The sequence below is a fragment of the Calypte anna genome, chromosome 3 (genome assembly GCF_003957555.1).
Source record: "Calypte anna isolate BGI_N300 chromosome 3, bCalAnn1_v1.p, whole genome shotgun sequence".
Classification (NCBI taxonomy): Eukaryota; Metazoa; Chordata; class Aves; order Apodiformes; family Trochilidae; genus Calypte; species Calypte anna.
Genome location: NC_044246.1, coordinates 38,852,613 through 38,877,192, shown reverse-complemented (window position 1 = coordinate 38,877,192; position 24,580 = coordinate 38,852,613). Strand labels below are relative to the sequence as shown.

The window sequence follows — 24,580 nt, the reverse complement described above, 5'->3', positions numbered from 1 at the left end:
CCACAGGGAGCTTCCAGCACATGACTTCAGAATCAGTACCACAAATTTAATCATAATTTCTGAACAGAGCAAAATATTTACTCCTCCTAAGCCGGGTGCAGATCCAGTTGCCACTGGGTGCAGAAGCCTGGGTGATTTAAGGGGGGGGGTCACGCCAAGGCAGTTCAAAGAACCCTCTGGGATGCATTCAGCAGGTCCAAACCTGGCCCCATTTGCTGACCTCTCAGGCTACCTAAAGAGCTTGTCTAAGTTCTCTCAGACTCTCCAGGTGGCTGAAGTAGAAAGTCAGACTGTGTTAGCCAGGTATTCCTGACAGTTCCCAGGTCGGACTGTTTGCTCTTTGAGCAAGACAGACTAAACAGAAGGAAGTCAGAATTTTGACACAAAAATTTGGAAGCACCGGCTTCACATGGGCTGAAGTAACAGTTCACCATCTCCAACACGAGAGATAATCCATCTAAAAAATTCCTTTTACAAGTGCAGATAATGTTGTACTTACTCTTCTTCAGAATTTCTTTGCATTCAGGATTAATTGGTGGCGCGTTTGGCTTAGATAGAGCATTGGACAGAACTTCCACTATGCACCGTGTTACCTACAAGAAACAAAATAGGAGAAAAAAAAATTCCCATGGTGAAAATGGAAATCCTTCTGACCCAGTCAGTGAGGAAATCCAGTTTAGGATTAGAGTTCAGGCTAATATTTATCAGTTTTAAGTAATCCCCAGCTCTACCACAACTTCTGGCACATTAGGGCAACAAGTGCTTTGCTCCTCACTCCCATAACAATCAAGAAGAGTATAGTCAGACCTTCTTATCTCCCCTTCTTTTTGCAGGGGTGACAGGCTCCTTTTACATATCTTTAAATATTAAATACCCTATTCAGTACAAATGGGAGTGAAAAAACATGTGGTAACAGCACCCTACCAAAAATAACCAACACAACACCGGCCAAAGACGGGGATCATCCTGCAGGATGCCAATAAACCAAACACCCCTTGGTAAGTGACATGCTCCACATTTTTTCAGGTACGTGTGCTACAAGTCTCCCTCTTTTAGTGCTCAGTGTTCACCTGGGTAGTGTTCTGGGAAGAAAGGAAATTGATTGATTTAGGAAAGTCATACAACCTCCTCTAATCCTAAGCACTACCTAAGTAGCTCTTCTATACAAATTCACACAAAATGATTTTCAGATGTTGAAGCTGCTGGTTGTGAGCAAGTGCTCAGATTGCCAGGGGTACAAGAGTCTCAGGCTGACCATCTGGATGGCTGGGTGGGAGTAGACAATAAAACATCTCCATATCCGTTTGTCTTTTTAATGCTTTTAGTTCCATTACACAGTTGGTAACTGTAGATATTTCAGCTTTCTTCAAAGCTGCCATCTCACTTTTTACAGTCCAGTAACATGTACTATGAAATAATATTTCAGATAAATGTTTGGGCTGCTGTACAACGCTGAGTTTCAGAAGTACCACACTGACACAGGAAACCAGCTTCCATTTTCATCAAATGCACCAAAGTGTGTGCAGGTATCTTCTGACAGCTAAAGGGACTCCCAAGTTCTTCATCACTGATGATCTCATAACTGTCTTACCTTCCAAAAAAAAAAGCATTACCCTGACCATTTGATGACAAAACATGGAAGCACATGACTAATATTTGCTGAAAGTTGCTTTGATGTACAGCTACTTACCATTTCTTCAATGTCATCTTTTTCCACTGGAACTGTGCTGACACCTAGAAGAAAAATTATTACAGACTCATTAATCCTAGCAGCAAGCATCACTGTCACTGGAGTCCTCAGTCAAATCTGTCTGATGGGATAGATTGAGTTTTGGGCAATACAGAAGTGCAGCCTAGCATGAGAGAAGAAGCATGTTGACATTTCTAGCACAAAGAACATACACCAAAAACCAGAAAGCAATGCTCCAATTCCAAAACCAAAGCTTTACTGCAAGTTAGGTCTTTATGTAGTTGTATCTGTTTGGTGATAAAAACCAAACCAAAACAAAACCAAACCAAACAAGGCCTGCTTGCATCCCAAGAACCTTTTGACTTCTGCAAGGGGCTCTGTGCGCCCCTTCACCACCTCCCCAGTAGGAGATCATTCTGCAAGGTTTTCAAGTAACTATTGTCTCAGTCCTACCAGAGAAATCCTGTCTTGCTTGGACAGCAGGCAGCTGCCAGAAGGAAGAAGAGAACTATAAGGGACAGGAAGATTTCCATCACTGTATGGTCCATTATTACCTCAAGAAATAAGAAAAAAAAAAAAAGTCCTTGTGGCAAATACTCTGGCACAATCTGTAGTCTCTCTCTGTTCTAAGGACATGTGGGGCAATTGAGACCTCCTTGTACCTGGCGCAAGGTATTTCTTTTGGAAAGAAGCTGTTGCAAATGGAACTGTGCTGCCTTACTTTGCCATCACTGCTGCAATATGTCTCTGTCTGGTTAATGAGCTTGGTTGCTGTGCATTATTAATAAACTGTGCCAATTCTCATCCACCTTGAGATTTGCACAAGTGAAGTTAAACCAGCCACACGTAAGTACACAGAAGCAAGGACTGTTGTATCGGGGCTTCACAGACTCACTGTGTACTATATAATCACAAACATACAGTACAGTATGGGGTGCAGTACTGAAGTTTTTACACAAGTCAGGACAGTCTTACATACACCCCTCACCCTCTCTGCAATACTGCTTGGCTGGGACAATGAGAGATGTGTAGCAGATGAACACAAAACAGATTATGAAGATGTAGGGGGTCAGTTTACCTCACAGCATCAGGAAAACTAACGCTGCCTCGGAGCTTGCAAAGCAGACAGGAGCATGTGGCCTTGCACTATTTAAAGTAGCAAAACCTTGCTTCTTTTCTGTGCCTGCAGAGAAAGCAGGCATCCCCTGGAGCACTGACTCTGTGTGTAATAACTGAACACAACACAGTAACAACTCCTGATATTTCTACTGCCCTCTATTTTTGCTCCCCCAAAACACATATATAGGAATGTGCTTCTGCAGCCCCCGTCTCTTCTCTGTTTATACAACTGCAATCTCAGAAGGGAACCCACGCGAGGAGAGCACAGGAGGGATTCCCCTAAAATAGCATTACAGCCCCACCCCATCATTCCCCTAGAGCACCAGGTGGTGTGTGGGGGAGATGGTGCTTTACAGAGCCAGAGAGAGGCTCTCTACCTTTAAAGAGGTAGAGAGGATCTCTCTACCATCTTTTGCGTTCCGTGCTGACTGAGCCAGGCTTTAGGTTACTTTATTTACTAACCTAATATGCAAATAACTATCACACTGCACAGTGCTGATGCTGCTGCAGTCTAAGCTGCCTGCACCCTCCATCTGAGCACGGAGGATAAGGATGTACGTATGTGCGGGGGCAGGAAACTGGCAGCAAAGTCCCTGATACTAAAAAAAGTGTTCTTCACTAAAAGAACATTCTCCCAATCCCACAGGAGTTGGAGACACTGCTCTTAATGGCAAGAGCTGCTCACAGTCACCACTTACATGTAAGCAGAAGGCCTGAACCACTCCATTGCCTCTTCTGGACGAGGCTCCCTCTGGTCCTCCAGACCAGGAGAAGTCACGGCATGCACAAGGGCAAACATCTGATTGTGTCCTTTTAGGGATGCTGCCCCAGCACATCTCCTGGGAGTTACACACAGTTGATGTGATAAAGCACAGCACAAACTTCTGAACGTCTTTTGCTACTAAAGATGCCAACTTCAGACTCCCTGTTGAAAGGTAAGTCAGTGGTGCAGGAATACAAAGTCAGGCTGTACTCACTGCCTTTGTCCTGTCATCCTGGAACGCTCGCCTCTCCAAGGAGATTTCGGATAGATTAATGACCATTAGGCAAGTGTTCAGCTAATGATGAAAGCTGACATGCACAGACAAAGGTAGTATTAGGCTATTATAACAATGTCAGAAGAAGCAAATGGTATTAGACATATGTCCAATTAACCTGCCCGGAGGAACAAAATGAGTCTCTAATCCATCTCAGAGCCTGAAATAATATATTGAGGCAGCTGCTCTGGCAAAGCTGAGATAGGAAGCCCGTGGGGAGCCAGCATGCCCCACTTTACACTGGTGCTGGCAGCACTAGCCCATGCCAGCTGGCGAGAGCTCCCTTGGGGCCACCTGCCAGCAGGAGATGTTTGGCCAACACCTCTGCTTTCCTCTCCACATGTGCTCAGGTGGGGTGAAGCCATCACCCCGGCAGAGTTGGGCAGCGGGGCACCCACCCACCCAGCTTGCAGGGACACAGCAGATGGTACAACCACAACCACAGGGTTTCACAGCAGAAACGAAAGTGAGAGCACCCACCAAGATGGAAACCCTTCCCCTGCCCATGTAGGAAAAAAAACAGATGAAAGACCCACGAAGTATAGCAAAGCCTGGGGTTTGCTTTCCAGTCCTGAACCAAATCTACCCAGGCAACTGCAATCAGATGATTTGATTTTGCAAAAGTGCTGAGGGCTGATGGAAATCACAAAAAGGATGAGAAATGCAGGACAAATTCATGTGACTTTTGCTACTATCTCCAACATGGGGACAGATATTTTGCTGGGTCCCTGGTGCTATCCTCACGTGGCTTTGTTTCATTAATGCTGATGACTCAGTGCAGTGCCATTGCTCACCAAAACGTCAGCAAAAAACCTTTCCTAGGAAAGATCAGGGAAACTTTGGCATAATGATTTACAGAAGGAGCACTAGAAAGTTCTTGAAGTTAGTGTTTCACTGATGCCCAGACCCAAACAAACTCCTCAGTTCATTGATTCTGGTTGACATTCGAAAGCAAAACCCAACATAAAGCAGTACCTGGGCAGTTTGATGGGAAAAAATACTTGGCAAAAAATCCCTACAGGGTTTGTAAAATAAGTCCAGTGAGACTCTCTGGATTGGGGCTTTACCCCCAACCTTCCACCCTCCCCTTTGATTACAATACAGGCACTTGAAGGTAGTCAACTTCATTACAGAGTTTCTATGCAAGTCCCAGAAGCACCTGCATGTGGAGACCTCTAATAAATCAAAGCCCAACCCATTGGTTCTTACACAAAATGAAGTACTATGCAGAAGAAGCTATAAAGCTATCCACCTCACCCTGTTGTGTTCAATCTTCATTTCACGGTGCAGTTTTAATATTTAATACCTTATGCCAAAACAATTTTCTGTTTGTTACAGCTGCAGACCTGCCACTTTACAACCACCCCCCAGCACCATGAACTAGCTGGCCAAAACCTGGCAGCACCCCTCGAGTAAAATTACACTGAGAAAAGAAAGAAACTTGCACTTGAGGGTGATAAATTAAATTCAAAGTAGCCGACCAGCCCTTGCCCAGCTTGCGGAAACAGGCTGGGGGGGGGGGGCTGCTGGGGCACCCCCGGGGGCAGCCCCGCCGACCCTCTCTCTCCTCACTCCGCCATCCCCCCGTGTGCCGCCGCCGTCCTCCTCATCCCCGGTCCCACCCCACCCTCCCTCTCACCAGGCCGAGTGAGGGGGGCGACCCCAGCATGACGCAGAGCGGGTCGAGCATGACGTCACACACCCACCGATGCCGTCACCGGTCCAGCAGCGGGGCGCTCCACGGCTCTTCATGTGCCACCCCCTCCCCTCTCCTTCCCCCCGCCCCTCCCCAACCACCCCGTGCCCAGTTGGGCTTCCGAACCCCATCTCCCTCACGGCGAGGGCGGGCTCCGCCGGACCGGCTCTGAGGGAGCTCTACGGTCTCCCGTCCCCCGCGGAGGTGGTGGTGGGGGGGAGGACGGGACGACGGCGCCTTCGCCCCCGCTCACCTGCCAGGGCGGCGGCCCCCAGGAGGCTGAGCAGCGCTAGCGGACCCATCCTCCGCTCCCCTCCGCTCGGCGCGGCTCCGCTCGGCTCGGTACCGCCGCTCGCCGCTATTTAAAGGGGGTAGCGGGGGCGGAGGAGACGGGCGGGGGGCCCCGCCGGGAGCCTGCGTCACTCCGAGCCCCCGGGGGCGGTGCCGCCGCCGCCAAACACCCCCCAACCCAAACCAACCCAAGCCGCCCCCCGTCCTTTCCCTCACAGCGGCGCCGCAGCCGAGGGACCCCCGTCTGCAGGATGCCCCCTCCCCTTCATCCCGGCCCCCGCCAGCACGGGGGAAGCTTCTCCCAGGCTGGGAAAGCGGAGCTCATTTCCCCTTCCTTGGCAACAGCCACATCTCTTCCTCCTGCTCCCCGCGTCAATAAATCTCTCTAATCCCCCTTGACACCCCCATCCCCTCAGAAAAGGAGAAAAGCGGGTTTTCCCTGTCCCTTTCTCCATCTCAGAGGATGCGGCATCATCCTTGGGTCTTTCCCACCGTCAGAGGATGCTGAGGCTCAGGCTACAGGGAGGAGGTGCGGTATTCCATCCCTCTGGAGCATCTCTCTCAAGAAATCGCCGCCGTGCTCCCATGTTCATTTCCGACCACAGCCCTTCCAAAGCCTGTGTGCTACAGCGGGCAGCCTTTTATTCCCCTCCGCCCGTCAAGGTTCCTGTCCCGTCCATTGCCTCCTCCTGCACACAACAAACCCAGAACCAAGGATGGACTGGAAAGTGATTCCCACACTTCTGTCAGCCAGTGAGTGAATGACAGGCAGTGTTCCTCAGGAGTTTTACCAAGGAAATCACTGCTTTTAGCATCCATCTCCACAGGCAACACCCTTATTTAATGTGTTGGTGCTCTGGGGAGCCAGAGCAAACCTACAGAGAACAAGTTTTAAAGAGTTTTCCTAAACTCCTCGATTACCCCCACTACCTCGATTAGTTCTTGATGGACTGGAAAGCACAAACGATAAGCTATGATCAGCTTTCCACAGAGCAAGTCTGAACACTTCCCCAGTTCCCTTCTCAGCCTGGCAAAGCTATATGCCCACGACTTGTTTTGCTTTTCCTTTCATTACCTCTTAAGGGGCCATCTCCAAATTCTGTGTATTTTTCGGCTCTTCTGTTTTTGTTTGCTGTCTGTGCTTAACAGGTGGCTTTGTAATTGCCAGGGCTCATGAGGGACAATGGAACTGCTCATCAGATAGCAGTTACCTCTGTTACTGTTATTGTTCTGTGTACTGACTAATATATCATGGATTAACAATGTTAGGCTGCTATAACCATAAATCCTGTAAACCTATAAAACAGGACCCAAGGACACAACACCCCAGTAAAACTCACATGCAGCTTCATCTGTGATTAAAGGAAGCCAGAAACTTCAGCTCCTTGTGAAGCTTTTTTCAGAAGATAACCTTTAACTCCAGGAGGAAAAACCAGGTACCTTGGTCACCTTGCATTTAGAGAACAGTTTCTGCAAAATAACACAACTCAGTTACCTGGCCACTATGAAAAGCAAATCAATACTGCAACATCTTCTCTACTTCCTCAATCTCTGCCTCCTGCATGCTGTTCCTGTATCACCTACACAAGCCCCATCTCCGCAGGCAGATGCTTCTTTGGAAATCATCAGCCTTGACTGTGGGAAAACAAGATCCTGAGTCAAAAGTCTATGAAGAATTTCACCAGCTCCAAAGCCTCTGTGCCAGCCCCCATCTGTGTGATTCAGCCTGGTCTCAACCTCCTCCACAATAAAGACTTTTAGGTGAAACATTTGCCATTTAAGCATTATCTGCTTCCCCAGGCATACAAGAACACTCTCTGGTCTTGCTTGTGTAACTGCCTTAACTCCAGCATTTGTTTGGCTATACCTATTTTGGATGTGACAATAAAAAGGGGCAAGTGCTAAAAAGATGATGAATAAAAAATAGGCAGCTATTTCAGTATTTGTGAGGTATGCATACTAAGTACCTGTACCACACAAGTCCTGGTGACAATTAGTACAACTACCACTACAAACATCTGAGATTAAGCAGTCCCCCACCCCTGCCTCATGTGTCATCCATCCCTTGCACCACAGCAGTAATCACTGGTGATTCATGGCTGTTTTCTCTGTGCTGATTGATTTATTTATATTTGACTTGGATTTCTTTGAAATGCTCTCTCACCTCAGCATTACGTAGACCAATGCCAAAGACTCATTAAAGCCTATTTTTGCCACAGATAAGAGAAGATACTAAAGCACTGGCAGGGCACATTTTGCCCTCAGTTAAATCAGGGTCTACATGGAAGCACAGGTTCAGATTTGATCAAAATCAAGCTTAAAAAGATTTGCAACTTTTGCAGGATGTCACCCAAGAGGTCCATTACAGAAGGGACCAAACTGGAATGGAGTTTCTAATTCCAACTCCAGCACCCAAGGACAGGATTTAAAAACATAATCCCACAAACTTTTCTGCCAGAGCTGCAAAACCAGACAGAAAATCCAAGCATTTTTGCCTGCAGTTAATTAAGTCAGCCTGTATTTTCAAATTAATATTGCTTCACATGGACTTCTACAGCCAGGTATCAGCTGTAGCCTCAGATTAGGAAAGAGATATGACTACATTAAATCAGGATTACAGCAGGTGGTAGCATATTCACTTGATGGGTTGTGAGGGGCACACTCCAACCTCCCTTCTCAGATGTGTCAGTTCTTTGATTGCAGCAATCTACATGTCTCATAATGTTGTGACACACTAGCACTCTATCAATAAACAGTATTTATCCTCCTGGATTCTCTTGAATACCAACACTTTAAAAAAATACCTGTTTAGCTCATCCTAGAAGGTAGAACTTCAAAGGCTGACAAGTGAGTTTCTGTGTCTAAGCTCCCTCTAAACTGAGAGGAGACTGTTTAGGGAATCTGAGGATTGCTTTCCTCTAATTAGATGTGCTAGTGGGATTATCTTCATTCTTGGATGCCAATTAGTTTTCATGGAATGAAAATCCTGCAGTCTAATTCACAAACAAATCTCTCCTTCATTCAGAAGGTGCTAGCTGAGGGGATGGATCTAGAGAAAAACACCAGTCAGATCCAAAAAGCCAGCACCTCGAGGGACTTCCTCTCTCCAGCTTCACTAATGGCAGCAAAAATAATTTCAGAGGTCTTATGCATATGTAGTGCTGGTTTCAAAACACTGGATAATGGAGCTACACAAATGCTTAGGATTTACTGCTGTTATATCTTGCCATATATATATATATTTATAAATACCAAGTGTTACAGTGGCTTAGAGCTAGTGCAACACATAGTTGAATCAAGCCCCAAGAATTCATTTATCACCTTAGTAGCTCAGGATCAGGTGTCTGGCTCATCTCTTTGTTTAGTGACGGACTTCAGAGAAGTTAAAATCTATCAGGCAGAACCACAGGAGAGGGAACAGGAGAGTGTTCAGCTGGATCTCATCTGAGCTGCACCCAGACAGGGGGCCTGGCAAGACAGAAGGGGTAACCATTCAGGGTGCATATGCCCATATACACCCCCAAATCTTTGCATGCCTCCAGATGAAGCCTCTGTGAGAAGCAACAGCCAGGACCACACTCAGACCTCCTCTTTCTTATTGAGAAAAGACTGCCCTGTGCCAGGCACCTGCAGGGATGCTGAGGAATGGAGCTTGCTTGTTGAGCTACGGGAGGATCTGACAAATAACAGAAACAGAGAAACAGAGGTATCAGGAACAGTGTCTGCTTGAGCTAAACCTGTGGGAGATGAAATGAGACTGCTATCAGATAAGCCAAAATGCTTCTAAGCATAGCTGGTAGCTGCCTGTGCTTGGGCAAATGGGCTGGTACAGTTTGTAACTTGCAATGGGTGGTCAGTGTGCATGTTTTGGTTTATCCTCTCCATCATTTGAAACCCAATAGCAATAAAAAATGCACCCTCATAGCAGAACTGAGTCCATGGAATACAAATGACCTGAACACACCAAGATATAAACCCATCTAATTCTGTATTTACACAACAACCTGCTTCCAATTTAAATCTAAAAAGCACATATTTTACCTCCACTGTAATATTTTTGCTTCATTTCTCCACTGAAAGCTAAGAACACTTGTCATTCCCTGCGGCCTTTGTTTGTGGTATCAATTAACTTCCCAGCCAAGTGACCTTCAGAAGAGAGATGGATAAGCTGTGAAGAGACTCTGTGTGGTATAGCTGCATAATTTTTGTAGTGTGGGCAACTTTCTGTCTTTCCTTTCTTAGACTAATTCACACAGTTTGTTCACATCATGTACTCTCGGGCAGTACAGTAGCAACTTCTAGAAACCAACTAATAGTCTTCAGTCTCACAGACTTTCTTGAAAGAAAACCTAAAGAATCCACAGGTTGCTTCTACTCCAGAAGTGAAAGAGCCTTAGAAGTTCAGGTCAGCTCTTCTAGAATTGTCTTTCTCAGTCTTCTTAAAAAAAAAAAAAAAAAAAAAAAAAAAGATATTTCTCACTTGTGACCCTCTTCCATGCAGGATCCTTCTGGCTCCAGCTCTTCAGTACTATATCCATACCACAGAAATTAGGTCAAATGTTACACGGCTGAACTGAAAAGAGGTTTAAAATATGCCTATAAGACATGCCAGAATTGTTAAGGGGTATTAAAAAACCCAGGCATTGACTCTGCTATGGGCTTCTGGAAAAAGCCAGCTGATACAAATCTTCAGAGCCTCTGAATACACTCACAGAATACAGAAGCTGCAAAGATATCACCACAAAATCAAGCCAAACCCAAAACACAGTGAAGTGAGAGAGGGAAGACCAAGTCTAAACAAAACTATTTCCCCAACATCCCAGGATTTCCACATGAACATCTCTACATATTGCACTTATACACACCTGTCTGCCCGCTGCCCCCCCCAAGTCATTCCTCTCTCAGTGTTTGTCAACTCAGATGGGAGAAAAATTGGAACATGCTGCAATGCAAAAATAAACACATACATAAAAAGCAGACTCTGGGGGCTACCAAACAAGTGACGATTTTTCCATACTGCCCTGTAAGCATGATTAGCACTAAAAAGCAGTGCCACTTCCTAGGTTCTTCCCTGACTGCAACTCACCAGCCCTGCTTGCCCCAGGTAGTAAATACATCTTAGTTCTTGGTACAGCACCCATGGGAAAGACACTGATGTGAAACAAGTATGCTTCCAGGCCTCCTGCAACAGAGAGATGGAATTTGCACTGATCGGATTTTTAGTCTCAAGTCTCTTCATTTTATCTGTGCTGCCACTTCTCACCTTGGTCTGAATTCCTCATTTGCTCTCAGAAAATGATGTGTTGGAGTCCCAGTCAAACCCACCACTCCAGGTGAACCGATCACCAAGCCAAAATGAATCTTTGCATCCACAGCAGCTCAAAAAGCTCTCACATGATCACTCATAGCTCTATGAACTTGGCTATGACTACACCTCCTGCTCTCAGCTGCAATGAAACTGTCTCGCTGACAACAGGAGCAACCCCCACAGCCCCAAATGCCTCCTTGTCTGCAATGGGGAAATTACAGCAGCCCAACACCCTCCTCACCAGAAACAAGCTCTCAACAATAAGCAGCCCCCAAAAGCTGCCAGCATGTCTCCCTGGCCTGTCTTCCAGATGCTCCCTGGCAGCAGATGCCCAGAGAGCACCCTGAGAGCTATGGGGCCTCTCACTCTCCAGCCGTGGCACAGAGAAGCTGCACACTCAGGCCCTTCCATTGCCCCATCCCCCCCAGCAAGAAAAATGATCCCCATTAAACAACCCTGCCCATCCCCCCATCCCCAAACATTTATTTTAAAGTACGAAATTAACCATGCTGGTAATCTCACCGGTGAAGAAGTCAGGGGCTTGTGGAGTAGACTGTAAAAGTGGATGGAGATTTTTTCTGCCAACAAAATGCTGACTTAAGTTCCCATACTTTGCTGCTTGTCGTTAAGGAAAAATCACTTTTACAGTTGCCTTTGCATGGCAAATAACTTCATTTAGGCAATGAAACAGCCCCATTCAGTGTTTCTGCCTGCATTTTGTCAACTGTGCATGTTCCGTTTAATATTTACAGACTGGGGCACTAGCCTGGCTTACTTAGTAATTAATTCCTTTAGATATCTAAAGGACTTTTACTCTCAGCAAGGGTTCTGTTTGGTAAGAATAATATTTTTCTCTGGTTGATACTGTCATGGAAACTTCAGAGGCAATTTTCAATTTTGTAAGATAAAAAGGTACAGATTTCTGCAGAACATATTTCAAAGGAAACTTTTTATTGCTGACTTATGTTAAAAAAAAAAAAATCCTACTATGCCCTTGCACATAACTCCATAGTGAAAACACAGTGCTAAGAGATCTTTTTCAAGACACCAGTGCAGCAAAACGAATCATCAAAGAAATTTTCAGTCACCTCAACCATCACTAGAACTAAAAACAAAAATGCAACTGCAAAATGATCTTATGAAAGAGAGAGTAAAACCTGCAAAATGCATGAGGAGTTTTTGCTAAGACCTCTTCCCAGTAAAAAATCCTTTTTTCTTTTGCATACCAGGCTCTCTGTGTGAAATGCTGTGTGCTTATAAAAAAGGCTTAAGAGGTCTGAGTTTAAAGGCACCCCTGGGAGTTGAGAATACCTGGCAGATACTCCACCAGTGTAAATTTTTCTAGTTCTATCGACATTCAAATGATACCAGTTGAGAGCCAGGACCAGAGAGCACATTCCTGGCCTGTCATTTTAGGTTTTAATGTAGACGTGTGAGTTTTCAGGCATTCCCTCCTGGGTAAGATGATAACTACATGCATTTGTGATGTGGGGACAAAATGCCATTATGGACAAGATAGGGCCTGTGAGGGATGCTGCCTTCCTCACACACAGCACCCCCACCCCTGTTCATTGGACACCACCATCCCTCTGCTCCTGAGTTTTTTCCAGTCTCATGTCCCCTGTTATGACTCCAGGGACCTCAGATAACTCACCCCAACAGCAAGGCAGAGGAAGCACAGGAACTGCATTTCAGTACTCACCTGGCGTTTTGCAAAACACCCTCCCTGCCACTGCAGCACTGCAGCCAGGAGAGCAACCTGCCCTGGCTCTGGAAAAGCAGCCACCATGATACATTAATCCAGTAGGAATGAGCAGCTGGGAGTAAGAACAATGAGTGGGGAAAAGCACAACAGGGAGCAGCTCTGCAAGCCATGTGGTAGAAGCTAATGCTACTTGCATGAGGAGAGCCCTGAGTTTGTCTCCCAAAAAAACAAGGCTTTCAAATGCAATGTAAGCCTTCCCTTCAATCCTGCAATCACCAAGAAAGAACCCTCTCAAGGATAATCAGAATCTTTTCAGAGGAGAAGAGGTACTCTACAAGAGGCAGAAATAAAGTCACATTAATTCAGTAATTTTGAATGTGTCCCCAGTAATCTTGAATGTTTCTTCCCATCTTGCTCCCGCATTCCAGCCTGGAGCTCTACCTGCTCCAGTGCCCTGTTCCCACATCCCCCCCATCCCTCTTGTCCCAACAATTTTGGTGGGGTATGGTGCAGTCTGGACCTGTGCCAGTGCTGAGTAGCCAAGAGCACAAGTGCTGAGTGGACAGCTGGCAGGATGGACATGAGCTGATTTCATCAATTGCCCTCTCCTCAAGGAAGCCATTAATTTGCCTCCCTCTTCCCTATCTATCTGCCAGTAGCATTAATTTAAATGCTTCTCTTGAAACACAGATTGTCACAAGCCTTCTGGCTTTGCCACCTCTGTACAAATAAACAGGCAGCACTGGCATATGAAAGCTCCAAGCACAGATGCTACATTTGGATCCCATGGTGCCACACCAGGGCCACTGCTCTGTCCTCTCTACAAAGATGTCTCCCTGTAATAAGAGCATGGTCTGGCAGAAACTCACCTTCACACTGCCTTCCAATTTCATCCTTCCCAATTTCATCCATCTACCTAGTCTCAATGAGAAGCTGATGACTTAGTGGCTGCCAGAGAGCAGATATTGGGTTCCTGTTGTGCTCCCTGGAAAAGCACCAATTTTCAAGGAGTAGCTCTTACTGCAAGGAGTGGCACCTGACAGCCTACAAGGCAGGACCAGGCAGAGAGCAATGGGCATCTTTGCTGACTTTCAAAATCCCATCAGACACATCTGCCTCTGCAGCTTTCCAGACAAAAAAACCCAACTTGTGATGTGCAGCAGGCAGCATGCCAGGGATGCAGAGCCAGCACATAGCCTGCCAGAGAATATAAAGTAAAGCTCTTTCAAGATTAAATGTCCTCACAAGGTGGAAGCCAGCAGATGCCAAGAGCTATGAACTGTTATTCAGGGGTACTAATGTGAGAACCTGCCAACACTTGCCTTTCCAGACCTTGCAAAGGTGGCCTTGACCAGCTGAGAGCCAGGCTCCCGTGGGAAGACGATGGTGTCAGCTCTCCCTGGCATCCTTAGCACTTGGATGCTGCACAACCTTGTCCTCAGAAATACCTCTTGAAAAAGTAGGTGTGAGACATTCTCTTTGGCACAGTCTCTCTGGTTTTCCAACAAGCAGCCATGCCTGCTCCCTTGAGCTTGACCCTGTATCTCAGCCTTAAGCAATACCCCAGGGCTTCCTCAGCCTTTCTGCTGGCAACTGGTGCTGGCCACACTCAAGACAAAAGCCCCCTGCAGAAGACTCAGTCCAGCTGCTCCATGTGACATTTGAAAGGCTGAGTAGAAACCATTTCAAATACTGGGAAGGAAAAAAACATGTGGATGCCCTGACAAAAGGGCCAGCATCCAGCCGTAATCCTAGGGGTAGAGAGGTGATGCAACTGAGGACAAACAGAAGAAGTGACTCTGAAAGACACTCTGCAGAGTCTCTGCAGAGCTCTGGAGAAGAGCAAGCCACAATGTGTGGCTTTGCCAGCTGTCATGTGAGGTGTATTGAGCCTGCAAAGTGTCATGCCCTGGCTTTGGGAAGAGATAGCTCCCACATGGCTCCTCTTCCATGCAGACTAGTGTTGGGTGCCTGCCTCAGAAGGGATGTTTTGGTTCAAACAGGTCAAGTGTGACAAACTGGGAACAAAACTAAGAGGACAGCTCTACTCCAAGGTTAGGAGCACCCAATGCTGGCCGGGCAGTGTATATAAATGACTGTCCCACCCAGGCTGAGTAGCTCTGAGGACAACCCAGGATGAGGGCTGCTGAGGGTGCCTACTGCACTCCCACTTTGAAGAAGCAGCACCTGCACTTAATCGGGTTCAGCTCCTCTCACCAAGGGGTGACAGTGCACAGGCACCACATGGTAGCAGGAACAGGAGGAAGAAGCTCAGAAATCAGTCTGATCTTTGTGCAGCACATCACAGTGTGTTGAGCTCGATCCACTGCTACCCCTGGACAGAGCCATCTAACCTTCAAACTAGCCTTTAGCTACAGTCTCTTTCCTCATCCCAGAAGATACAGGTTTTTTTCAGTAATTCACACTTGAGCACCAGACAACCAGCATTAACATCCACGGGGACAAAATCCCAGAGATGGGACTTGTCTACACGCACACACATTTCTCCTCACTCCCTGTGGTACCCACCTCATGGGCACCTATTTCTGCTTCTACCACCAACACATCTCAGAACTAAGACTGACCTTTTCTTACTGAAGTGAGAACTCAGATCACACAAAAAAAGCTACCTCAAAATACAAAACAAAGCAACTCCCCTGTAGATCCAGCCATCCTGTGGAAGAAGTGCTTTGAGAAGACATAGGCAGATATGGCTGTGTCTTAACTCTCTTGGCCCACAGTGCATGCCCAGAACACTGATGCTCCCTCAGGGACATCCAAGACTCAGGGTGGATGAGGGGACAAGGACACAAAGCCAGGCCAGCATCACAGAGCACATGCTGAGCCACTCCTTATACAAGGATGTATGGACCACAGACACAAAACCATATTATTTCAACCTCTAGCTGCATTCTTTTTAGGGGAGCTGCTGTCAGACTATGATGTGCCTGTAAATGTCCTGTCCTCTCACTTCTTTGAAGGTCTCAGACACCCAGAACAAGATGCTGGGAACTCAGAACAAACCAGTTTGTGAAGGTCACACTGAAAATGTGTTGCAGTGCATTAGCACTAATGTCCCCTGTACTCACATCGGTATCTTTAATCACAGAATTGCCCCATTTCCCTGGCAGGAGGTGCTGATTTTAGCACACATTTAGCAGCAGTCCTGGCCCATGTACCACATCTTACCCAGAAATGCCATGATTACAGATAACACTGGGTAGCATTACCTGCCCTGAAGTTGACTGACATTTCTCATTACAAGAACTTACCTTCTAGCAGGAGTGAAACTTTGTTCAGCTTGAACTGAGGTGAGATTTTCCATGACAGATGTTTTCTCATTACAAGACTTTCCCTCTTAATTCACAGCACCTGCAAATAAATAGGCCAATGCAAAGGCAATTTCAATAAAGATTTGACCTTTCAGCCATGAGTTTTCTGGCTTTGGTTGGCTCCAGCTACTATCTTAATCACATCTTATTATTTCATGCTCTGTGTGCTATGTGCCAGTTTTTACTTTTAAGGAAGAAATGCTGGCATATGTTATTGTCTAATAGATATGTGGGGGAAAACACTCATTAGGGAAAGCCTACAGGACAGGGTATTTTTAAAATGAACTTTTGTGTTGTGGGAAAACATATGCCCCACACAAAATCACCTACACTCAATAATGAAATAGACGCATTTTCAGAGGATGTATTCTGCCTGTTGTAGTCTGATTTTAGCAACCATATGTCCCGATATACCCACGTACACCAAAACACCCCAGACTCTTTGGGAAAGATTCTCTGTTGGTGTACATTCACAGGCTGGGAGCTATTTCATCAATGCCTACTGAGGATCTGTTCTGGCACCTCTGTGTTGCAAAATCTCAGCTTTCTCCCTGGCTGCCTTTCAGCTCCAGAATCGGGCAGGTCATTGGTATGAATCAGTACCTCCCACCAGCCTCTGTGTGGGAGGGAAAATAAAAATTCTGTTGGAGTAGGCATCGGCAAGGCCATCAGTACCAAGTATTCTGGAGGAGCTCTGAGACAAGGAAAGCAGGGAATGACTTAATAGCAGAAGGATTCGTCAAGAATGACAAAATACTTTGGATCGGCCATTTAAGCAAGGTACATTCTGGGAATAGAGAGGCAGACTTTGTTCAAAGATGAGTCCCAAGGCAACGCAGGCAGCTGTTGCACACAGTCAGGGGTGCTTTGTGCCTGCAGCAGTGGGAGTAACACCTCAGACACTGAGGCACAATGGTCCAGTTCACCTGGAAAACCATAGAATCAAAGAATTGTCAGGGTTGGAAGGGACATTGACAATCATCTGGTTCCAACCCCCCTGCCATGGGCAGGGACACCTCCCACTAGATCAGGTTGCTCAAAGCCCCATCCAGACTGGCTTTAAAAACTTCCAGGGATTTTTTTAAACCAGGGATGTTTTTCTAGGGATGTTTTTCCACCACGTCTCTGGGCAGCCTGTTCCAGTGTCTCACCACCCTCATAGTAAAGAACTTCTTCCTAATATCTAATCTATATCTTCCCTCCTTTGGATGGAATCCATTCCCCCTAGTCCTAGCACTACATGACATCCTAAAAAGTCCCTCACCAGCTTTCTTGTAGGCCCCTTCAGATACTGGAAGGCCACAATGAGGTCTCATTGGAGCCTTCTCCTCTCCAGACTGAATAACCCCAACTCTCTCAGTCTGTCTTCACAGGAGAGGTGCTCCAGCCCTCTGATCATCCTCATGGCCCTTCTCTGGACACACTCCAGCACATCCATGTCTTTCTTTTAATAGGGACTCCAGAGCTGGATGCAGTACTCCAGGTGGGGTCTCATGAGAGCAGAGTAGAGGGGGAGAATCACCTTCCCTTGACCTCCTGGCCACACTTCTCTTGATGCAGCCCAGGATCTGGTTGGCTTTATGGGCTGCAAGTATACATTGATGGCTCATGCTGAACTTCTCATCCACCAGCACTCCCAAGTCCTTTTCCTCAGGGCTGCTCTCAAGCCAGTCACTGCTCAGCCTGTATGAGTGTTTGGGATTGCCTCCACCCAGACACAGGACCTTGCAATTGGTCTTGTTGAACTTCATGAGCTTGGCATGTGCCCACCTCTCCAGCCTGTCAAGGTCCCTCTGGATGGCATCCCTTCCCTCCAGGGTGTCAGCTGCACCACACAGTTTGGGTGTCATCAGCAAACTTGCTGAGGGTGCACTCATTGCCACTGTCCATGTCACTGACAAAGATTTTAAACAAGACTGGTCCCAACACTGATCCTTGAGGGACTCCACTTGTCACTGGCCTACACCAGGACACAGACCCATTGACAGCCACACTTTGGGTGTGGCCATCAAGCCAGTCCTTAATCCACTGAGTGGTCCATCCATCAAACCCATGTCTTACCAACTTGGAGACCAGGATGTCGTGTAGGACAGTGTCGAAGGCTTTGCCCAGGTCCAGGTAAATGATGTTGATTGCTCTTCCCTTGTAAATATATATAATGTCTATATATAAAACACACAACCCAAAGTGCACACCCCCCTAACCAGCCTTGGCTGGACTTTGGATCTGGGCCACGCAGCAGGGAAATCCCTTGGGCACTGGCTGTTAAGTCCTCACCACATCCGAGTTCCTCCTACTTGGCAATGGCACATTAATTTTGGCTTTGCTTGTCATTCCCTATGGGGCTGATGGCACTCCCCTTCTTTTTTTTCCCACTTACACATTTCACATGTATACTGACAGTCCTGAAGCATGTTGAGGGTTTTATGTGCAGTCATAACCCATAGTTGTAGCACTGCTCCTTTGCTGTGAGTCAGGACAATTTCTTGAACAAGCAGAAGGAAAAAAAAAAACCCAAACCCTTGGATTTGATCTGTGGTAGAAAGTACCAAATCTCTTAGCAAAACCAACCTCCACATAACGCTAAAGTGCACAGGGGAACAAACTGGGGTGACAGAGAAGCCCAAAACCCAGGCCCAGCTTACTGGGAATAGCCCTGTGCTGGAGCAGTGCACACAGCTGTGTGGGCTCATGCAGGGAGGCAGAGGAGAGGTGGGTGGAGGTAACATGGGCTGCAACGAGGGACACCTTGGCTACTTCAGGCAGTGTCATTGCAACAAAGGAGGTAACAAATAACTTCCACGAGTGCAGCCTTTGTAACAGGAATCAGAGTCCCTGCTCTCCCTTCTGTGCAAACTGCCAGAGCTGCAGCAGTTTGATTTAGGGAAAGCTAGGAAAATTCCCTCCTACAGCTCTTGAAGGGGGCAGGAAGGAGGGAGCTGGAGGGCACTGAGAGTGCCTGGGACCACCCTGCTGGGCAGCTGTGCCCTGGGATCATGCAGCCAGCCCCACTGAGCAGCAAGTCATGTTTGGGGAAGAACAAGGGAAAAGCAACAACTCAAGAGGAATGTTTCCTACACTGCAAAGGTGCCACTTACAAGCCATCCCACACAGAGCGTGCACACAGCACTGGAAACAACTGGCAGGAGGGTTTCAATAAGACAATAATTTCAGGCACATTGTTTTGCCAGGTAGCTTTATGTTCAGTGGCAACAGCTAAGTCTGCTTTTGAAAGCTGAACCAAAGCAGCCCAGCTGTCTACTGAGGTCCCAGTGGTGGAGCACGTTTGGGTACAAAGCAGCCCAGCATAGCCTGGTTCCTTGCCTCCAGGGAAACAGGTTATTTCCTGCCTTAAATAATTCAGTGGAAAAAAACCAAAATGATGGGGTGTGTCATAGAAGCAAACAGAGAAAAAACAAAAGCAAAGGGCCCCTGAGAAGATTTGTGCTTTGCTGAGCACTCAAACCAGGGAAGCATAAAACCTAAGTCAAGTGTAAGACAGGCAGAGAGGAAAACACTTCACCCTTCAGAAAGAAATGCAGTTTCCCAGTTTATTGCACAGACTGGGGAGGAATGTACAGAGCATGAGACATTTCTGTGAGGGCCTCCTGCTGCTCTTGGTGATTAAACATCCAGAAAAAACAGTTCTTTACCTGAAAAGAGACATTATTTATCCACCCATGGATAGCCATCTTCCAAGGGCAGATAAGCAGAGTTAGATCAAAACTCATGAGCCTCTGACTGTGCTACTGTGGCTTCTTCAAATAATGTAAAAAAAAAACCCAAAACAACAAAAAAACCCACCAGCAAAACCACCACACCCAAAAGGCAACAGGGCTAAAAATTCTTGGAATACTTAAAATTCAGGGAACAGCAACATGAAAGGAGATGGCAGACATTTTACATATTAACAGACACCCAGATAGTATAAAATCAGTACTGTGTATCATAGGTCATGGCAGCAGCAAAGTCAGGACATCATCACTGGGAGAAGAGATATCTAAGGGCAGGAACATTTGCATGGAAGTGTTCATCCTTTTCTACAGGGAAGGAAGAGTTATGTCACTTCAAAAGCACTGGGCCTTAGGAGTAAGAGCCTGGCTTGCTTGTCTTCGGAAGAGGTGAAAAATGACCACAGTGCAAGGCCTTCCTATATGTAAATGCTACAACTATCTGAACTTAACGTAGATTCCCTCCCACCCCAGGAGGAAATTTCAAGCTTCCCAAACTCTCATTTGTTTTCTAGGAATGTGCTCCAAGTACCTAATTTCTGGTTTAATTCTTAAAGGTCACAAGTTTCATCTCCTTTGTTTTGTAGCAAGTGTGGGGGCTCTGTCTGTGAAGGCAGTGACCCTAGAAGTGATTTGCAGTAGCATTTCCAGTCATACAAAGAGAATCACTTTGGCCAGCTATTGCCAAATCAGGATGCCAGATTATTACTTGCTTAAACCCACCTGAACTGAGAGTCATTCCCTATCCATTTTCTTTGTAGGTTAATCTACCCTTCCTCAAAACCTAGCCTGTCAATCCATCACCTACTGCTTAAAGCACCGTGGACACAGGGATCAGACTCATACTCCAAATGAATCAAATACAGTTAAGAAAAAAAAACTTCTCAAAACAAGACCTGTATCAAAGTTATCACCTGCTCCAGAGATGTTTATTTCAAGGGGCTCTGTCTTTGCCCTTCCTTCTGTCTCAATATGAGACACACATCAATTTTGGCAGGCTTAGCGGGTATCATACCTGGAAGTGAGCAGAACAGAGAAGAAATACAGATGCTCATCACTGAGAGGGGGTGTAAACTTTTCCAAAGACTGTGTGCTTCATTAACACAGAGCTTATCATACCCTCTGCAAGGTACCAGCCAAGATTTGTAGATATGAGTCATCCAAAATTTTCAGCTGCATCCAGCCTGTTCTGCCTACGTTGCTCTTAAAAAATGAACAGCTTCACGCTCACCTCTGCCGGTATCCATCTTCATGCTCTTTCAGCAGCCACCCATCTTCTGTTTCGTCATTGCTTGCATCTTACTTCCTATAGGGCTGACGAATATAGGGCTTATCCCTTTTCTTGCTGCATGAGAAATTTCCAATAAGAAAGCTCGGATATTAAAGGCAGTGGCCACTCCAAAAAGCCCAGAAGAGCTGCAGCAGATGCATGACCTCTCCAGAGGCACCATGCCTCCTCCCAGCCCCTGATGCGTGGAGAAGAGTGGGACCCCAGATTAACTTTGTGCATGGACAGACACCTTCCAAAATAAGATTGCCAGATTTTGTAATAATTTAAAATCCTTAACAACAAATAAACAGCTACTCCCTTCAATGTTTTCTAAATCTCACTCAAAAAAGCAGCAGCTCAGGTTTTTGCAGGCCTCAAGAGAAGCACCCCGCACATACCCTTTTTCCTCTCAGACCAAAAAAAAGGGGCTCCCTACAGATGCCTCACATCTGCTAGGAGGGAGGAAGGCCACATCTGGCTCTGGGGCTGATCTAGGGTCAAATTAGAGTCCATTAGGGCTTCTTTTCTCCTTCATCAAAACCCATCAGGTATCTCTCAAACATCAGTAGCAGCAGCAGTTTCCTAAAAACCAGGAACCTCTTATTTTTTTCTGAGTTTTCTTTGCAAACATTGCATGGGTTTGGCTTTTTTTTTTTTAAACTTTTGTTTTATTTTGTTTTTAATATAAATGGGAGACCAGGTGATTTAGAGCTAACACAATGCACAGACCAATTCATCACCAAATCCAGTACAGCAACAGAAGGATTCAGATGCAGTCCTGACTTCTCCATCTCTCTGTTTCTGCGAGATTGTTTTGCTTAAAATGGCAGTTAAAAGGTTTTGCACAGCAACTCATATTTAACTGTGTGCAACAACATAAATGCTGCTGAAAAATTACAAGCAGCAATATCTGATTCACACTGAAAACCTTCTTTATATACCCTGGACTTCCTAAGCAACAGTTCCCTACACCTGTCAGTATTAATGCCCTTGCAGATGTGACAGATCTATTGTGGTTAAGCAATGCAAGCTGGCAGGGAAAGGTGGGTACTGTTATTGTAATTATAGCTAATGTACTCAAAAGCATGTTAGTTTTTTTCAGCTCTCTCTCTCTTGCTGAAGCTGTTGGTATAACCTTTCTCCATAACTTTTGCCTGCAAGATGCTTTTAGTTCTCACAGACCAGCACCTGCAGATATATTACTACTAAAAAATTATGCTGGATTCTCACATCAACTACTTTTGTTTCTCCCAGCACCATCAACTTGAGTATCTGGGGGAGCAGCTGACGGTCTGGTCCAATATTTTGTGTGCCCTCCAGCATGCACACAACACCACTGCCATAAAAGCAAGCAAGCAATACATCAAGCAGAACCACCACAAAGCCAGATGTATATTGGTTTTATGATGACTCATGGACTGCAACCTAAACGCTGACAATTCATTTGCAAAGGGAGACTGCACCAAATCCAAAGATCTTGGCCACAATTTGCATCCAGCTGGACCAGCAGGGTCTCTTCCTGCTTTGGTTTGAAGTCAGCAGCCAAATTTCCATTGCCTTTGCTGGAAATACCTGCAGAGCACAGCAGCTGTGACAACCTGCCCTGGGCTGTGAGGCAGGAATAGCAGCCCCATGTGAAACTGCATCATGGAATCTGACATGCATGAAACACAGGCACTGGTGCTGGGATCTGACCAGCCCAGAAAGTGAATGCATGAGAGGTCTCAGGCACTGGGTTGTCAGGGTAAAAGCTGTCTCCAAACTGTAGTGCTGAAGATCAAATGGTAAAACTGGTGAAAGTATGCTGGCTGTACTGAAGTAACTGCATTAGCTGGGAACATTGATGTTGACCTTTGAGATCCCAACTGTCCTTCCTTCTTTGCCCATATGCTGTCATCTGCAGCACATCCCTTCCTTTTGCTCTCTGTGCTTCCTTGAACACGTTCAGACTGAAGAAGGAATGTCCTCCCCAGTCATTGAGGAAGATCACCACAGCAAACCACCCTTTCAGTGGACAAACTACTGTGAGGGACAGATACACAAAGGCACACATGTTCCAGGTAGAGGGAGTAAAGCAGCAAAGAAGCTACTGAGCCAGAAGGCAGAAGGCCTTCAAGAGAGAGATCTGAAGTGGTTGTGTGTGGGTTCATTCCTCTGCTGCTGACTGACACCAGGCTCTGTGGGCTCAAAGAGATCTGTTTCATTTTAAAGGGAAAACTCCTCCAGGGATCTCATTAATAGCATCATGGAAGACAGAAAGGAATGGAAGGCTGGTGGAGAGGTGATGGAAGGGAGGGAAAGAGGACAGAATTGCTATCAAGCTGCATTTAAAATGGTAGGGGAAGGAACCTGGGAACATTCTAACCTATTGGGATGGCCTCACTGCCACAGGGGAGGGCTGCCTCCTTCCCCTGTCTGCAGGGTGAATGTAGGGATGGAACATCCAGGAGAGCAGACGGCCAAAAGCTCAACCAGAAGCACCAACTCACCCACCTGCACTCCTGGGGCAGTTTGCCCCCTGCTAAATCCCTCCTCCTCCCTGTACTCTCAATCTTCCTGGGGTAAGTCCTCCTCCTCTCTCCCATCACTGACTGGATGCTTGTGTGTGTGGGAACCAGCTCTGGCCAAGTTTGTGACTCTACAAGTGTCAGCAGAAGACAAGGCACCCGTGGCTGTGTTTGCAGCAGTGGAAGGTGCATCAGTGGTGTTACACAGGCAACCCAGGAGTGGTTTAACATAGAATCTCAGCAAATCTACACATTTAAGCTGATTACTCCCTGAAAGCTGCTTTCACCTTTCCTAAGACTCCTGTGCAAGAAAGGGCAAAGTAGTCTGTGAAAGAGCAGTTTAGTGGATCAAGAACACAGGTAGATTCCCCTCTATGAGGCTGAGAAAAGTCACAAAAGCAATACACAAGAAAACCAAAGAGCCCACAAAAATAGGATGAAAAAAATTGCCAACTGAGATAATTTGAGGAAACACACCTAAAATACAAATGCAAATCAGCTTAAGAAAATCAAATGGAAAATCAAAAGTTAGGTACCCTGTGCTCACCAGGGGTAGTATTTGTCACTACAGTTTCTTCTGTGTAGCACCATAATATGCCAAATAGGACTGTGCTTCTGTGAAGTACAGCCTGTTCAAAACAATTGGTGAGTCTTGCTTGGAACACCTGGCAAAGGGGAGGGATGCATTTATCTTCCCCATGTCTTGAGGAAATCGAGGAGAGATGTTTATCAAGAAAATGAGTAATACAAATGGTTTGGCTTTCGGCAGACTTGGAAATACATACAGCAGCTTCCAGCACAGGTTCATAAAAAATTAATTAGCGGTGAGTGGGAAAAGGAGTGATGAGTGTTGTTCTCTGTGCCGCTGTACTGTTTAACTCAATAGAAGTGACT

The 24,580-nt window shown here is 46.2% G+C and overlaps 1 protein-coding gene across 3 annotated transcripts in view; it reads right to left on the bottom strand.

Moving 5' to 3' along the window:
* Positions 1 to 24,580, bottom strand: part of CHGB (chromogranin B) — a 76,680-nt gene that overhangs the window by 3,965 nt on the left and 48,135 nt on the right. The window contains exons 1-3 of one of the 3 annotated variants that reach the window (XM_030447443.1): positions 16,119 to 16,195; positions 1,691 to 1,734; positions 500 to 593 (exon numbers count right to left, since the gene is read on the bottom strand). In XM_030447443.1, coding sequence (XP_030303303.1) covers positions 500 to 593; positions 1,691 to 1,734; positions 16,119 to 16,188 — 208 coding nt within the window. In that variant the 5' untranslated portion in view covers positions 16,189 to 16,195. Of the gene's footprint in view, positions 1 to 499; positions 594 to 1,690; positions 1,735 to 5,795; positions 6,082 to 16,118; positions 16,196 to 24,580 lie in introns of those variants that run through there. The other 2 variants (XM_030447444.1, XM_030447442.1) reach the window with 2 other exon arrangements.